Source organism: Anolis carolinensis, chromosome 4, assembly GCF_035594765.1.
Source record: "Anolis carolinensis isolate JA03-04 chromosome 4, rAnoCar3.1.pri, whole genome shotgun sequence".
Taxonomy (NCBI): domain Eukaryota; kingdom Metazoa; phylum Chordata; class Lepidosauria; order Squamata; family Dactyloidae; genus Anolis; species Anolis carolinensis.
The window spans coordinates 178,720,698-178,739,093 of NC_085844.1; the positions used below are offsets into that span (position 1 = coordinate 178,720,698).

At 42.7% G+C, this 18,396-nt stretch overlaps 1 protein-coding gene and 1 long non-coding RNA gene across 5 annotated transcripts in view; one reads left to right on the forward strand and one right to left on the reverse strand.

The window, feature by feature from the left end:
• Positions 1–3,263: 3,263 nt before the first annotated feature.
• The window catches only part of bend5 (BEN domain containing 5), a 1,240,673-nt gene continuing 1,225,540 nt past the window's right edge, over positions 3,264–18,396 (forward strand). The window contains exons 1-2 of one of the 2 annotated variants that reach the window (XM_062979625.1): positions 3,264–3,358; positions 12,108–12,230. In XM_062979625.1, coding sequence (XP_062835695.1) covers positions 3,265–3,358; positions 12,108–12,230 — 217 coding nt within the window. In that variant the 5' untranslated portion in view covers position 3,264. The remainder of the gene's footprint in view (positions 3,359–12,107; positions 12,231–18,396) is intronic. The other variant, XM_062979624.1, reaches the window with a different exon arrangement.
• LOC107982799 (uncharacterized) overlaps positions 5,666–18,396 on the reverse strand; it is a 37,574-nt gene continuing 24,843 nt past the window's right edge. For 2 of the 3 annotated variants that reach the window (XR_010005768.1, XR_010005770.1), the window contains one exon: positions 5,666–6,975. This is a non-coding gene — a long non-coding RNA (uncharacterized LOC107982799). The remainder of the gene's footprint in view (positions 6,976–18,396) is intronic. The other variant, XR_010005769.1, reaches the window with a different exon arrangement.

An 18,396-nucleotide genomic window follows, 5' to 3' on the forward strand; every position in this document is an offset into this window, starting at 1 on the left:
GGGTCTGTGAGGGCGACCACCTGCGCTCTGGATCCTTGTCCTTCTTGGCTGGTGAAGCTGGCCAAAGATGGGTTGTTGGATTGGTTTGTGGCTATTATAAATGCCTCCCTGGTTCAAGGGTCAGTTCCATCCTGCTTTAAGCAGGCGGTAGTAAAACCATTATTAAAAAAGACCTCGTTAGACCCATCTGTATGTAACAACTACAGGCCAATTTCCAACCTCCCATTTCTGGGCAAGGTTCTGGAGCGGGTGGTTGCTACGCAGCTCCAGGAGTTCCTCGATGACACCGATTTTCTGGACCGCTCGCAGTCTGGCTTCAGGCCTGGGCACAGCACCGAGACGGCTTTGGTCGCCCTGGTGGATGACCTCCGCAGGGAGCTGGACAGGGGGAGTGTGACCCTGCTGGTTCTCTTGGACATCTCAGCGGCTTTCGATACCATCGACCATGGTATCCTTCTGGGGAGGCTCGCCGGGATGGGACTCGGTGGCACAGTTCTGCTGTGGCTTCGGTCCTTCCTGGAGGGCCGTTCCCAGATGGTGAAGCTGGGGGATACCTGCTCGGACCCCTGGCCATTGACCTGTGGGGTCCCGCAAGGGTCTATTCTATCCCCCATGCTATTTAACATCTACATGAAACCACTGGGAGAGGTCATCCAGAGTTTTGGAGGGTGTTGCCATCTCTACGCAGATGACACACAAATCCACTACTCATTTCCATCTAACTCCAAGGAAGCCCCTCGGATGCTGAACCAGTGCCTGGCCGCTGTGGCGGACTGGATGAGGAGGAACAAGCTGAGGATCAATCCTGACAAGACAGAGGCCCTCCTGGTCAGTCGCTCGTCAGATCGGGGTATTGGGTGGCAACCTGTGCTGGACGGGGTTGCACTCCCCCTGAAATCACAGGTCCGCAGTTTGGGGGTCCTCCTGGATTCAGCGTTGACGCTTGAAGCGCAGGTGTCGGCGGTGGCCGGGAGGGCTTTCGCACAACTCAAACTTGTGCGCCAACTGCGACCATACCTCGTGAAGTCTGACTTGACCACGGTGGTCCATGCCCTAGTTACCTCTAGACTGGACTACTGTAATGCGCTCTACGTGGGGCTTCCCTTGAAGACGGCTCGGAAATTACAACTGGTCCAACGCTCGGCTGCCAGATTAATAACTGGGGCGAATTACAGGGAGAGATCTACTCCCCTGTTTAAGGAGCTCCACTGGCTTCCGTTCATTTTCCGATCCCAATTCAAGGTGCAGACCATCATATATAAAGCCCTAAACGGTTTGGGACCCACCTACCTTCGTGACCGTATCTCCTACCATAAACCTGCCCGATCTCTGCGATCGTCAGGGGAGGCCCTCCTGTCGCCACTGCCTTTATCCCAGACCCGCCTTGTAGGAACTAGGGAGAGGGCCTTTTCTGCTGTGGCCCCCCGTTTATGGAACTCATTGCCCATTGAAATCAGGCAAGCCCCCACTCTTTCAGACTTTAGGAAAGATCTAAAAACATGGCTCTTCCGATGTGCTTTCGGAGAGTAACTGTTACATGCTTTTGTTACGCCCCCATTATTTATCCTCTAGACTGTCTGCTATCTTTTCCTAGTTCCCTGTGGTTTTATTCTTATCCTTTTTCTTATCCTTTTCTCACCCCGAGTTTTAACTGAGTGTCAGTGCGGCCTGCCCTGTTATACTGCTCTTTGGATTTTGTGTTGTACTGTATATGATTCTTTATTGTATTGTTGTAATTGTATTATGATATGTTGTTTTTATATTGTGTTATATTGTATTTTTCCCGGGCATGGCCCCATGTAAGCCGCCCCGAGTCCCCATTGGGGAGATGGTGGCGGGGTATAAATAAAGTTTTATTATTATTATTATTATTTTCTGGGCTGTATGGCCATGTTCCAGAATCATTCCTTCCTAACGTTTTGCCTACATCTATGGCAGATAGCCTTAGAGGTTGTGAGGTCTGCTGGAAACTAGGCAAGTGAGGTTTGTTGATTGTTCAGAGTGGGAGAAAGAACTCTTGTTTGTGAATGTTTCAATTGGCCACCATGATTAGCATTGAATAGCATTTCAGTTTCAAGGTCTGCCTGCTTCCTGACTAGGGGGATAATAATAATAATAATTTTATTTTTTTACCCCGCCTCCATCTCCCCGGGGGGACTCGAGGCGGCTTTCAAATACAAAATGAAAGTACAATAACATCAAGTACCGAGCAGTGCGCAAATGAAAATTAAAAAGACATAAAATAAAATGACAACCATTAATAAAACACAGCAATAAAATCATAAAAATGAACTGGGCAAAAGTGCACTAAGTGAGACTTGTAAACATGGTGGAAGTTAAAGTGCTATAAGATCATGGGAGAGAACCTTAAAAAGGGGGTGAACCCTGAGGCTAGTACGGGAGGTTTATTATACAACTGGGCGGTACTTATTCAAAAGCCTGAGTGAAGAGCCATGTTTCAGGCTTGTCCTGAACACTTCCAGGGTGGAAGCTTGCCTAATTTCCCTGGGGAGCGCGTTCCAGAGCCGGGGGGCTACCACGGAGAAGGCCCTCTCCCTCGTCCCCACCAACCGTGCTTGAGATGGAGGTGGGAGCGAGAGGAGGGCCTCCCACGATGAAAGAAGGGATCCTTTGCTGGGAGGTGTTAGCTGGCCCTGATTGATTCATGTCTGGAATTCCTCTTGTTTTCTGAGTGTTGCTCTTTATTTACTGTCCTGATTTTAGAGGTTTTTAAAATACTGGTAGCCAGATTTTGTTCATTTTCATTGTTTCCTCCTTTCTGATTTCAATGGCTTCTCTGTGTAGTCTGACGTGGTGGTTGTAGGAGTGCTCGAGCATTTCTGTGTTCTCAAATAATATGCTGTGTCCAGGTTGGTTCATCAAGTGCTCTGCTATGGCTGACTTCTCTGGTCAGTCTGCACTGCCTTTCATATTCCTTGGCTTGTGTTTAAGCAATGCTAAATTGGTGGTCCCTAGACATAACACAGATACATAAAGCCCACTTACTTAGTTTCCAACAGACCTCACAACCTCTGAGGATGCCTGCCATAGATGCAGGTGAAACGTCAGGAAAGAATGCTTCTGGAACATGGCCAGACAGCCCGGAAAACTCACAGCAACCTAACCGCAGTATTGAGTGATATACAGGCGAAAATGGGCTGGTGCCCTAGTACTGAGTGGCGATGGGCCTGGTGCCCTGGAAGGCTTCTCTGGCTCGATCTCCTTCCCTCCCTCCCTCCCTCCGGGGCTGTGACGTGCGTTGCCATGGTGACGTCCGGGCAGCGTCTCTCGGCGGGCGGGGGAGAGGGAGGAGGGATGACAACAAACATGGCGGACAGGAGCAAGACGGCAGAGACGGGTCAGTGGTGAGGGCGGCAGGGCCGGGGCTGAAGGAGCGGGAGACCCCGTTTTGTGTAGAGGATAAAGAGGGGCCCTTGCGGGGCAAGAAGGAAAGAGGCTGGGAAGTGGCTCTCCCCTTTTTGTCGAGGCCTCCTGATAAAACAGCAGCACGACGTTCCCTTCCCATTGGCTGCCTTGTTGTTGATCGCTCACAGTCGTGTTTGCATTGCCAGGCTTTATGCTGAGGCGATCCTTGGAGGTGCATCTATACCAGCATGGGCAAACTTGAGCCCTCCAGGTGTTTTGGACTTCAATTCCCACCATTCCTAACAGCCTCAGGCCCTTTCCTTTTCCTTTAAGCGGCCGAGGGGGAAAAGGAAGGGGCCTAAGGCTGTTAGGAATGGTAGGAGATGAAGTCCACAACACCCGGAGGGCCCAAGTTTGCTCATGCCTGGTCAACACTAGGATTAATGCAGTCTGTCACCACTTTAACTGTCATGGCTCAGTACTGTGGGACCTTGGGATTTGTACTTTGGTCCTCACCAAACCCTCTTTGGCAGTGAAGGTTAAATACCTGGAAAAACTGCAAGTGCCATTGGACCATGACAGTTAAGGTGGGCTCAGGGCCCTTACACACAGCCATATCACCCAGAATATCAAGGCATATGATCCACAATATCTGCTTTGAACTGGGTTATCTTAATCCACACTGCCATATAACCCAGTTCAAAGCAGATAATGTGGGATTTTATTCAGATGTGTGGAAGAGGCCTTAGACTACATCAATTCTGCAATGTAGATGTACCCTTTGATTTAGGATTAAACTACACTGCCATAGAGGAGCTGCGGTGGTGCAGCAGGTTAAACCGATAAGCTGCAAAACTAGCTGACCGGAAGGTCAGCGGTTCAAATCCATGGGACAGGGTGAGCTCCTGTTGCTAGCCCCAGCTTCTGCCAAACTAGCAGTTTGAAAACATGCAAATGTGAATAGATCAGTAGGTATCATTTTGGTGGGAAGGTAACAGCACTCCAAGCACTCATGCCGGCCACATGACCTAGGAGTCATTTATGGACAATGCCGGTTCTTTGGCTTAGGGCCCTTCCACACAGCCCTATATCCCAGAATATCAAGGCAGAAAATCCCACATTATCTGGGTGTGGACTTAGAGAACCCAGTTCAAAGCAGATATTGTGGGATTTACTGCCTTGATATTCTGGGATATAGGGCTGTGTGGAAGGGCCCTTAGAAGTGGAGATGACTACCACCCCCCTGAATTGGACTCGACTAGACTTACTGTCAAGGTGAAACTTTTACCTTTTTTATACACTGCCATATCATCCAGATTATCAACACAGGTAATCCACATTATCTGTTTTGAACCAGATTATTTTAGTCCACACTGTTTTATAATCTAGTTCAAAGCAGATAATCTGGATATTATATATGGGAGTATAGATCCAGCCTTATAGAGTGAAGTTGGTAACATAAACCTTGGCAGATTCAGATCTATGATGTGCCTAAGCAGGAATATGAGGTCTGACTGTGCCTGGGGATGGTGGGTGTCCCACTTCTTAAAGGGGATGGTGGGTGTCCCTCTTCTTAAAGGGGATGGTGGGTGTCCCACTTTCTCTAACAGAATTTGGTGCTTTTCATGGGATTAGAATTCAAAGGCATCACAGTTTTAGTCTGCAATATCTATGCAAAGGGATCTTGTCACACTGGACAGACTAAGAGTGCATCTACCTATAGCACTTTTTCTGCCATGGCTCAGTGCTATGAGTTCCTGGGAGTTGTAGTTTTATAAGGTCTTGAGCCTTCTCTGGCAAAGAGTGCTGGGGTCTCACCAAACTACAATTCTCAGGATTCCATAGCATGGAACCATAGCAGTTAAAGTGGTGTCAAATTGCATTCATTCTAAAGTGTAGATGCATCCTAAGCCTGCTTCCTCCACTTATGCTGACCGAACACTAAAATCCTTTTCTGGAAATATGGCAAATTGTGTGGAACATGCTGCATGAGTTGGTGGATTCCAACACTAGAGTTGTGTTTGATTTCGACCTGTAATTTTATGAACATCCAGTAATGGAAGGGAAAAGTTCTATCATGTGGGGTGCAAAATTCATAACTCCAGACACTAAATGACAACTTTGTAGACCCTTTTGTTTTTAGCATTACTGATGGAAAAAGGAGTTCCTTCATGCAACTCCAAAATTTCTTTATTAAGATATCTGAGAAATGAATAAGGGCATTATGCAACAACTATTTCATCTCTAAAAAGTAAAGGACTTAAAAACAAAAACAAACAAACTCCCATGACACATGCTGCACTGGATATACATTTAATTTCTGACAGATGCAGTTTATTGATTTATAGGTCTTCAAGGAGTCAGCAGGTCACCATTTTTCCTCAAAAATCCTTTAGGTGTATCTTGTGTAGATGTCTGGGTAATATAAAAGAGCAAAGCATCAGTAACTTGCAGTTATTTATGTCATGAAAAGATACTGTGGTAGGAAGAAGTATATTCATTATATTTATTTAGACAGAATAATGAAGTAACAACAACAAACCTTTGAATACATTTTACACTGTTTCCATCACAATAAGCTCATAGAAGTAATTATGTATCAGAAATAAAATATCTAACAGCTTTTAAAGCAAAACAATTAATTAACCTTATGCTCTCCCTTTTAGAACAGGCTAGAGATTTTCAGTTTACAACTTCATTGGCTGAATGGTATACATTGTATGTATATTTTCTTTTACTTCAGAATCTGAGGTGGGAAATAATACAGTGTTAATATAAAAATGGCCGGAAACTGGTTAAGAAGTAATGTAGTCTAATTTTTTAAAAATATGCCAGGTTCAAGGTACAGTGAAAGGGTAAAACTAGTTGGCTACCTAATGGTAAAGAAAAAAGATACTGAAGACCATTAAGATGTACTCAGTCTAACTGGTAAGGTGCAGCTGCTCTGTAATGTTATAAAGAGTTCCTGAATAAATAAACCCCCCAAAGAGCCAGAATTTAGGGGTCATAATAATGATCGGTTTAAAAAAATATAAGCAAACCCTTATGACCTGCATGAAAGAGGGCTAATCTCTGACTGTGTAGAAGAGGCTGGTCCATGTGACCATGACAGAAGAGACAAGGTTACTTAGGTGTCCATCCCAGAGTTAGTGAGATTACTGTCTTTGCTATGTTTTGAATTTGAATCTTTGTATAACAGAGTTTACCTTTCTGTAACAATAGTTATGTTGAAGTGCAGTAGGCTCTCCATCTCTGGAGGACTAAGGGCACAGACCCTTACGAAAATGGAAATTGATCTGAAGGACATGCTAGAGTGAAATTGTTGTTTATTCGTTCAGTCGCTTCCGACTCTTTGTGACCTCATGGACCAGCCCACGCCAGAGCTCCCTGTCGGCTGTCGCCACTCCCAGCTCCTTCAAGATCAAGCCAGTCACTCCAAGGATACCATTCATCCATCTTGCCCTTGGTCGGCCCCTCTTCCTTTTTCCTTCCATTTCTCCCCAGCATCATTATCTTCTCCAAGCTTTTCTGTCTTCTCATTATGTGGCCAAAGTACTTCATCTTTGCCTCTAATATCCTTCCCTCCAGTGAGCAGTCAGGCGTTATTTCCTAGAGTGAATATACAAACCAAATCTGTGAATAATCAAATCTTCAAAAGTTAAATTTCCAAATAGGGAAGACTGACTGTACAGAAATATATTTATGTAGTCTGCATGAGCTGTGAGCATCCTCCACATATGAATGAAAGTTTCAAAGAGATGTTTCTTAGAAGAGATAAGATACATGCTTTGTACAAAATAATGTAAAGTCTGTCTAACCAAGACACCTAGATTACAGGGAGTATATGATACAGGTCTACTCTAGAAATATCTACATGATGTGATGAACTTTGACTAGGAGTACAATAAAGAAGTATGCCTAGAATAAGTAATGTCTAATATGAATGATCCTCCCCCAAAATGTAGATATGTACACTGCTCCTTTGAAAACTAATAATTCTTTCCCTATTCACTTTAACCTGCATTTTGTGTCTACCTCATTCATCTTCACTCAGGACACACTATGACAAACCATATCTCCTCATCCCACTCTTTTCGTCAATCTAGAATCATGGAAGCATAGAATAATAGGGTTGGAAGAGACCACATATTGTCCAGCCCCCTGCCATGCAGGTAAAGCACAATCAAAGCACCCCAGACAATCCAGCTTCTGTTTGAAAAACTCCAAGGAAGGAGCTTCCACCACACTCTGAGGCAGAGAGTTTCACTGTTGACCAGCTTTTATAATCAGGAAGTTCTTCTTAATGTTCAGGTGGAGTCTCCTTTCCTGTAATTTGAACCTATTGCCCTGAGTCCTGGTGCCCTTCCAGACAGGCCCTATATCCAGAGGGGTCCTTAGGTAATTTTCCCTAGTAGGCAAAGATAATTCCCCCCCCCCCCCGCGGTGCAGGGGGCGGGGCCATGCGGCACGGGGGGCGAGGCTGTGAGGGGGTGCGGCTGTGCAGTGGTGGGGCCGCATGGGGGGCACATGGTGTGAGGGAGGGGCCACGCAGCACAGGGGCAGGGCCAGGCTGTGCGGGCCGCGGCGGGAAGGCCCAGCCAGCCAAGGGAATGGGAGGATGCCCATATGCATTATCCCATGGAATCACAGAGCCAGGCAGAAAGGGGGTTGGATTGGGTGGAGCATGAGAAAAGAGGGTGCACCCACACATTCCCTCCCTCACTTACTCAGGCAGGATTGTGGAAAGTGGATGGAATGGAGGAGCACAAGGAGGGCGGGTACACTTTTTTTACCTGGTTTCTTCACTTCCACTTTCTTGAGTGGGCAGGAAGAAAGGGAATAGGATGGGAAGCCTGAAAACAGAGTGTACATTCCATCACATACTTGCTTGTTCAGACAGGTGAGAGAGAAGGAGAGGCCTTGGCTGGACCTTCCCACCGCACGGCCTGGCCCCGCCCCCGTGCAGCCACGGCCCCATCCCCTGCGCCGTGCGGCTCCGCCCCCCGCGGGAAGGCCTGGAAAGGAGAAGAAGGAGGCAGGGGGTGGCGCCATCCTCCTGGGGCCTCGACGGCGCCCCCCGGACAATGACGCCACAGGCAAATGCTTCCCTCGCCTGGCGGTTGGACCGTCTCTGCCTATATCCTAGGATTTGATCTCAGGTTTTCTGCTTTAAACTAGATTATGTGAGTCTCCACTGCCAGATAATCTGGGATAAATAGACAACCTGGGATCAGATCCTGGATGTAGAGACTGTCTGGAAGAGCCCCTAGTCTCTAGGGAAGCAGAAAACAAATGTCCTTATGAAATTCTTTCACATGGCTATCATGTCTCTTCTCAACCTTCTCTTCTGCAGGCTAAACATACCCAGCTCTTTAAGTCGCTTCTGATAGGGCATGGTCTCCAGACGTTTGCTCATTTTAGTTGCCCTCCTCTGGACATCTTCTAGCTTGTCAATATCTCTTCTGAACTGTGGTACCCAGAATTGGACACAGTATTGCAGGTGAGGTCTAACCAAAGCAGAATAGAGAGGCGCCATAACTTTCCTCGATCTAGACCCTATACTTCTTTTGATGCAGCACAAAATCCTATTGGCTTTTTTAGCTGCTGCATCACACTGTTGGCTCATATTCAACTTCTTGTCTATGAAGACTCCCAAGATCTTTTTCACATGAACTGTTGTTGAGCCAGGCACCACTCATTCTGTATCTTTGCATTTCATTTTTTCTGCCTAAGTATAGTATCATACATTTGTCCTTGTTGAAATTCATTTAGTTCGTTTTGGCCTAGATCCACTTCTATTCACACATGCAGTCTCCACAAACACCATTCTAACAAACACCATTCTAACCATACAAATACAATACACAATGTTAATGTATATACAATCCATGTATATAGCTTCTCACTCAATATGGGAAAATTGCATGATATGTGTGTCTATATTTTGTAGTATATGCAGAGTCACTGAGGATGAGGCTGGTAGGTACAATCCACATTGACATACACTATTTATGCAAAATATCTGACTAGGAATGAGATGATAACAAACATATCGATAGATACAGAGATAAATAAATGTATGAATACAGTCATAACAAATTACCTTGTGATTTCAGTAGTGGGATTTGTTTTTAACTGTGAAGCAGCAAAAAAATTTTTTTTTTAAGATTTAGAAATAGAAACATTTAGCTATATAAAATTTATTCAGTTAAGATTTACTGTATTGATAGACAAAATGCCATGTGGTTTTGTAGATCATGTAGTAAGAGTCATTCAAATCCAAGAAAGGTCTACCAGTCGTGATGTTGACTGTGTAAGTTTAGAAAGTGTGTAGCAAGATAATTACACTGATACCCAGTACTCGGAATTCATCAATTTTCACTGGCAACTTTGGATTTCTTTCCAGATAGGTAGTGTGCTGCATTTTAAACAAAGCTTTGCATGATTGATTCTATATTTTTTGTGCAACTGGGGCTAATTAACCTAGAGTCAATTAACATGAAATGAGCTATACCCTTGTTTTTGTCCTTGGTAGTTTATACAAAACCTTTTTTAAAAACTCACTGTGCTCGAATATTCTGGAAATACAAAGGAAATTTACATGAGGTAACACTAGAATCATTTCCCCAAATAAGAGCTATAGTGCAGATTTCTTTGAACACATTGCTTAAACTCCATCCATGTTGGTCCTCAGTATTTCTAGATGAATTGGCCTCATGGAAATTGATCAGCATTACAAGTATTACTGTATTTGTATCCCATGTTTTGTGTCCTTTGCTACTTGTTTCCTATGATTTCTGTTCAACCTATCATATTCTTGGTCAAAGCTTTGTCATAAATATGAACTTAAATAGTAATAGATTAATGCCATGATGGAGGTTGAAAATGCTGCTAGTGACACTGATTGAAGTGTTTTTTAGTGTTGTGCTTTTGACCCTAGAAATTTACATTTCTTTCGAAAAGTTACATATATTGGGCATCTATCTATGTTAGTCTTTGTTAACCACAGGGTAGTTTATATTCTTTTAATGCCAAAAACGAAATGGCGAGGGGCAATAATTCATTGTCAGAGTTCATGATTTATATCCAGAAGAGTTTATTTATTTATTATTTACAGTATTTGTATTCCACCCTTCTCACAGCGAAGGGGACTCAGGGTGGATCACAATGCACATATACATGGCAAACATTCAATGCCATTATTAGACATATGTAATGGAAAACCTAATTATAATGGGGATTTTGTCTGTGTTTATTGATGTTGTTATATGGCAAGAGCAGGCAGGAGTTGGCTACATCTAATTGGTCGTTGTGTCACCATGGATACGTAACCTTTGGCAGGAGAAATGTATCCATTTTAGAGTGGCTAGCAAGAGAAAGGGGCAGAGCTAGCTAAGAGGAAAAAGAGGGAACATTTTGAAAATTATTTAGTCTCTAGCTGGGTGAGCTAGAGGGAAGATGATCTATGTTTGAGTTTGTAGCTTCCATTGTTAGATTGCAGTAAAAAGTGACTATTTTGAGTCTAAATCCTCAGTTAGGTGAAACTGAGAGAGAAAGAGAGTCCTTTGAGACTAAGTTTCAGTCAGACTAACAAGGTAAAGGAGTGTCTATAAGATATAAGTTATTCAGCCAGAAGGCTGAGGAGAAATACATACATTTGAAAGTGAAGAAAGTGCATAACCAAGTTGAAATAAGCCAAACTGTTCTGAAAGTTATATAATGACAGTTTTATGTGTTCAAAAGAGTGAAGGACAAAAGCAAAAATATCAAAGTGGAGCTAAAGTAAAGTACTTTGTAACAAATGTGCTTTATGTGCAAAATAATTCATAAATTAACATTTCTTTGTTTCAACTTATATATTGAAGTCTCGTGGCAAGTTACAGGACTGAAGTTACATATCTAAAAGGCGGCTGGAGATTATATTAATGTAACCTGTGAGGAGAAGTTGAAAGCTACATATGAACTCCAGGTTTGGGTTACACATTGAAGAGACATATACAGACATTTAAAATCAAATCCTGTAACAAACATATAAAGGAAGTTGACACAGAGACAGAGATAGCGTGTTTCAGTTGTGAAACGCAAGTCACTGAGTTTGTGAGGTTTCTTCCATCCCTCCCCCTTATTGGCACCATCACCTCACTATCGCCTCATGTGCACACCACATATATGTGTTTATCATTGGCAGAGGTTGGGATCTTGAAATAAAGTTTCCCCTCTTCTTTACATTTTAATTGGTGGCACCAGTGGGATATCAAAAATTCCCTCTGCCTAAAAAGCCTTGTGTCCTTTTACAACATACAACACACATACAGACAGACAGTAGAGGTGATTCAATATTTTTCCAACTTCCAGCTTCAGTTAGCTTCAGTTTCTAATCTCTCCAGTTCTAAGATCCCAGGTTAATTCCTCAATATATGCATTGGAATTTGTGGTCTCCAGAGCAATAGTGAGTTTTTTTAAATAAAAAAAGGATTCAGGTTGGTGGGATTTAGGAGGATCTTGACAATACACAATCCGTTAGACAAAATACTGAACAAGACTATTGTGGTTGTCAGATCATTTGCTATGTAAATTTAAATGCTGTTTATCAGACAACATGTAATATACTTGGGAAATATCATTGCATACAACAGATCATTATGCTTCATTGTCTGCTCAAATTTCATAGGAAGAAAGTATTCTTGTTCTGTATTGTAGCATATTATCCATATCTAAGTAACTTATTGTTATTCCAACAGGTAGTGACACAGGAATAGATGATGTTATCACAGGAAACTTAAGTAAATATGCTGTTGTTCCACCTGCTTACCTTGGACAGCCAAAAAAGGGACATCTCGTATTTGATGCCTGCTTTGAAAGTGGTAAGTGGTAGAACATTATTTTTAAAATGTGAGTTGATAATATGTATACATTTTCAGACTTAGACCTGAGTGTCATAATTCTACTAGGAGATTCTTTTTTAGATAATGACTTGGGACCTCTGCTTACTGACAGCACCAAGCAACTTCCTATACTAATGCCCCATGATAGGTTGGTAGTACACCTCACTGCAGTCAAAAGGAGCTCCACTTCAAAGATGTTGACGTATAAACCAAGCTCCTAGATACGGTTGGTGGGGACTAGGGAGAGGGCCTTCTCGTGGTGGCCCCCCGCCTCTGGAACACCCTCCCCAAAGAGATGAGGCAGGCCCCGTCAGTATTATCCTTCCGTAGGGATCTGAAAACCTGGTGGTTTCAACAGGCTTTTGAAAGTGACTAACCTGAAACCTCAGACCCCAACCTGGCCATCATATGGTCCCTGTTCTGCACTTTACCCGCTTCCTTTGATTTTGTCATGGTGCTAGTTTAGCTAATTTTACCCTTACAGCTACTCAGCAGGTCTGAAGTAGTGTAATCTCATCTTATGCTCCTTGCACACTTCTACCCTGGCTTTATGTTATTTTTACTATGTGAACCCTACCCCAGCTCTTACAGATGTCATGACCCACCCAGAAAACACCATCTCTGCACATGCTTTATAACTAATATACCTTGTCTTTCCTTTCCTAATTCTCAGTTTTACAGAATTTCTGGAAGTATGTTTGGGCTGCCACACTTTTTGGTTTACATTTTTTGGCTGCTACAATGTGCAACTTTTTCTGGCCTTCACCCTAAACTGCGTTTAACTTAATGCTTGTCTTCTTCCTAATCGTACTGTATTCAAGGAACCCTGTTAACCTTGACTTTGGACTATTGGTTACCATTGTAGTGTCCTATCTCTGCTCTAGATGTGATATAGGAAATGTTCATTATATTACCAGTTGTAATAAAATACAAAGCCCTGGTTCTCTAATCTTAAATGGTCTCCTCTCTCTCTCTCTCTCTTTGTCCATCCACTACAGCAGGAATGAACAGCTAGCAAATGTGCATTGCACATACTGGGACTGTAGTGGTGTGGTGGAATACTGGAGAATGGAAGTGTAAGGCCATGATCTTAATAGCAGTTTTATAATGGTCATTGATAGTTAAACACATTTTAGCATAAATAAAGAGATTGAATTATTTGTGGTGATGTGTATTCTTGGTCCAGTCAAAGTACATATGACAGTTTGATTTCTTAACCTGATTAGAAAAAAACGGATATGCAGATGGAGAAAATTGTGTTAGTGGTGGTCATCAGACCAGCAAAAATTGGATGGCACTAAAAGCAATTGTATATGCTTAATTTATATAATGACATAAATAGTCTTTGTCCCTATTCAAGTTCCTGTTGATTAATTATGTTCAGTAGTTTACCATTAAAGACATATTCTGTAGGTTACTGGTAGACACAGATTCATCAAGGGTTTAGCTCTAATTTCTGTGGCTTAAGGAGGGATACAAATTTCCTCCCAATATGGCTCTACATAGACATTTGACAGCATGGCATGGGAACATCAAGAGTGCACTGAATGGTGACATCAGTGAGAAATGGCCAGTTTTTCTTGCCATTCTAATTTCCTGCACAGAAAAGGAAATTTGTATCCTTGCTTAAGAAACAGAAATAATGGGTAATATTAGAGCTAAGCCCTTGATGAATCTGTGTCTACTAGTTACCTACAGAATATGTGAGGAAGAAAGCATGAATCATTCATATAATCCATCCATAACTCTCTTCTGGGATTGTACAATTGTGAGCATTTACCAATGGTTATGCATTCTTCAAAGTAGAGGTGCAGTGCCTCTATTAAAGGATTAATATGGAAATATACTTTTGCATCTTACTAGCTTCTTGGTGTTTTGTAAAGTAGGAGATACACAATCTTCAGATAACCATATTGAGACATGACTGAGCCTTTGCTCCACCATTTCAAGGTGTCTAGTATGAACCTTAGATAACTGTGGGAGGGCTCTTCTCTACAGAGTCCTTCTCTTTTTTCTCTAGACTTCATTGTTGCTTCGGCTCCTACACTATGGAAGGCTTTATAGGATCCTATTTCGACAGTAACCAAAGACATTAATCATATATATACATGGAAAATTATATAATAAATATTTCTCTACAATAGTGTAGTAATTTATGGGCTTGCTACTTCATATGGTTCTGTACATCCCCAATTTAATAGTAGTTTGGTTTTAGGTTTCTGAGTGTTCTTAAATGGCCACACCAACAGGAAGAGTTCTGAGTTCCCGACTTTGCAAAAAGAATGATAATCATATTACAGATGCAATCACTCAGCCTGCACAATATTGGCTACGTAAAATCCACAGCTGTAAAAGAGAGGCTTCTAGAATTAGCAGTTTGCACAATGATCTCAATATAAACCTCCTGGCAACCACCAAACAGCATTTACATGAACATGGATCAGTATCATCTACCTTGCTGAACCTAGCTGCCCATAACCCCAATCTCTGCTCCAAAGAAGTTGGCATTTAAACATTTCCTTCAAAGCAGAAGTGACCCCTACCCTAGTAGCCTTAGATGCCATTTTCCTCAGATCTGAACACTGCTATTAAGTAAAAACAATAGCACTAAGTTGTCTCTGATGGTTTCTAGCAAGGTAACAGTCCACCGTGTTTCACAAACTGCCTTCTGAGAGAGAGAGTGCCTTCTTCGTGATCACTCCCTGGCTCTGCAACTCCCTCCCTAAAGAATTAAAAATGGCCTCCTATCTATACACATTAGCTTACAGAGATGAGGAGGACTAATTACTCCTTATATACACCCTGCCTTGTTCTGTTGAACACCTGCCTTCGTTAATCTGCTGTATACCATCTTAGTCCCAATAATTAAGCGTTTTTAAATGATGTAATATGTTAAAAGTGTGATTGTATTATATCTTGTTTATTTAAGTTGTTTTTTATTTGTCATTTGTACCTTCGACATTAAATATTTGCCTATATGTTTTACTTTGCTGTAAGCTGCCCTGAGTCCCCTTGGGGAGATAGGGCAGACTATAAATAATAATAATAATAATAATAATAATAATAATAATAATAATAACAACAACAACAACCCCCCCCCCCCGGTAGGTGCCACCTTGTCATGGGGGTGGGACTTAACTGTTCCAAGGATGCTGAGAACTGTGCTGGCGGTAGTGTAACTACCGGCAGGTCCAACCAAGCCAGAGAGGTCTCAGCTGAGGAGTGGAACTAAGAGCACCTAACCCATTAGCATTATGGAGAAACAAACCAAAACGAAGTCTATACTGGCTCGGTCGTTGCCCAAGATAAAAAGGACTGCGGTGAATGCTGCCGATTCTGGACATCCATTGACAATTGAATCAAAATACAAATGAACAGCCACAGAAGCGGCAGAAATATACAATGCCAGAAAACCTCACAGTTATGAAATGCTATTACAAATTTGAACCTCAAAAGCATGGCTACCAAAAAAGGATGCATCAACTGTGGAAGCAAGAGTACCCTGACTCACAGATAACAGAACCCCGATTGGCTGACCATGAAGATTCATAATCAGAAACAAAGTGTTCAGTGAAGTTGAACTTGAAGAAATTCAGAAAATCTGCAAAGCAAATTACCATCAGACCACAGCACAGACAGCGAGACTCCAGCAACACTTGGAATGGTGGAACAGATTGAACCAGAAAAAAGTGTGGAGCGTTTGCAAGAATTTGAAGAACCAGCACTTGAAGCACTTGTTGAACCACCAGGAACCTTGACAGCAAGACAACAAGAGCTCAAGGATAAAATCATGGCTCATGCTGCAGCAAATGCAATAAGAAAGTAGCTTCCAACTCTAAAAACAGTGCTCAAGAGACACCTGGCGCCTCTTGTGAAAGATGTGAATACAGTACTTTCCACTGCCCAAATAACATCAAGTGAACAAACAAACCAGTTTGCCTACAGTGCAGCAGTGATAGTAACAGAAGAGCTTAGGCTCCTACAACCAAGGCAGCCCTAAAGAAAATCGACTGGAAAACCAAAGTGGAAGATCAGGCTAGAGTTGAAAATCAAATATCTACGATCAGATGCAAGTAACCTGAAAAATATGAAAGAGATGAAACTGAAAAATGACAAATTTAAGCAATACCTGTTGTGACTGCGCCTTCGGGGATTATGGTTGATGGGGATGGAATTCGAAGAGGAAGAAAAAACCCTCGTGATGAGGGTTCACTGGAGGAGTTGCGCAGGAAGCGACTTAGAGAGCTATATGGGGGATCTTCTGAGGAAGATTCAGATGGGGAGATAGATGCTGAGGAACAGGTGGTGGCTGGGGAAGCGGGCACTGAATGGGCACAGCCACCGGAGATGTCTGGGGATTTGGGGTCTATGGATACTTCTGAACCTGGGGTTTCTGCAGGAGCTGATCCCAATTGGGATGCTTGGAGAAGGGAGGATGGTTCTTTAAGTGTTCATGGGGCTAAGTGTGGGCAGGATGATTGGGACTCCGACGAATTGCTAGGTACTCCAGATCCACGAGCTCTAGCTGTGTGGAGCTCAGACTCTGAGTAGATTTGGGACACCTGGTGTTTGGGTGTGAGTGTTTGGTCACCCAGGAGAAAGGGGAATAAAATGGGAATGTTTGGCCACTGCACTTTGCGTGTGGCAAGGTGTTGCTGAGGCGCCATTGGGATCTCTGTGTTTCCATGAAGACTGGACTTGGACTATGATTTGAATCTGCTGTTATCACCTAGCTTGGCTCTCGCTGTGTCTTATCGTGGACCTGTTTTGGATGACTGCACCCTCTTCGGACCTTGGATCGGAAATTGACCTTGCTACTGCCTTCGCCCTGTGATTGATGACTACTATCGGCTTTTGACTCCTGGCTTGCTCTTTGGACACCGCTGTTATCTCCTGACCTGACCTTGGAATCCCGGACGACGTCTTTTCACCATCCTTTTGGAGCCTTCAGCTTTATCCACATTGTGGAAGCAGTCTACTGCATTCTTAGTTAGTTAGTTTGTTTCCTGACCAATTTGGTGTTTTCTTTTGGGAACTGTTCCTTGAAAACTACAGAGCCGGCTGGCAGGGCTTGGACTCAGAAAGTGCAGTTTGCACTAAGTTTGTTTAGCTTTGTTTTTACCTGCTTGTGTTGCTGAATTATATTTTTGTTTGAACTGCTCTTGAAGCACTGATAGTGAAGTGTTTCAAGGTTTTTTCTGTGTTAACATTACTTTTTGGCTTATCTGCCGAATAAACTCTATTTTTGTTCGCTAATTGGCGTCTGACTCTTGACAATACCTGATCAGAAAGTACTGGTTGAACACCAGAAAAATTGAAGAAGCTTTGGAAATCATGAAAGAACAAATTACAGCAACAGCTAGAAAAATTGAAAGATACGAAGCCAGAATCATTCAGTACAGACAAAATTAGCTGTTTCAATCAGACCAAAGACAGTTCTACCAGAGTCTGAACCAAACAACAGACACAGTAACTATAAAGCCAGAGAAAACTGCAACAACGAAGTTCTGGAAAGTACTTTGGAAAAATAATAAGAACTACAACAAAAATGCTGGGTAGATAAAGGTGTCTGAAGGAAAATTCTCACAGAACAAAATGGAACAGATGGAAATAACAACTGAAATGATCAGCAAACAAGTACAAAAAGTCAAGAACTGGTCATCGCCTGATAGTGATCAACTTCATGGATTTTGGCTCAAATATCTGATTAGTCTACATGGAAAAATGGCCCAACAATTCAATGAGATGCTGCAGAAACAAGTATCAGTGAATGGCTAACAATTGGGAGAACATACCTGATACAAAAGGATCCAGCAAAAGGAGCAGCACCAGGAAACTACAGGCCAATAACGTGTCTGCCCACTATGTTTAAACTACTGACTGGCATCATAGCTGACAGAATTCAAGACTATCTTGAAGAAAAAAACATCTTGCCAGATGAACAGAAAGGCAACAAACAGAAAAGCAGGGGCACAAAAGGCCAGTTATTAATTGACAAAATTATTCTGGAGAACTGTAAAAGCCGAAAAGGTAATCTTCACATGATGTGGATTGACTACAAAAAGGCCTTTGACTCACTCCCACACAGCTGGATCATCAAGTGCCTGGACGCCATTGGGATTTGTTAAAACGTTGGCACTTTTAT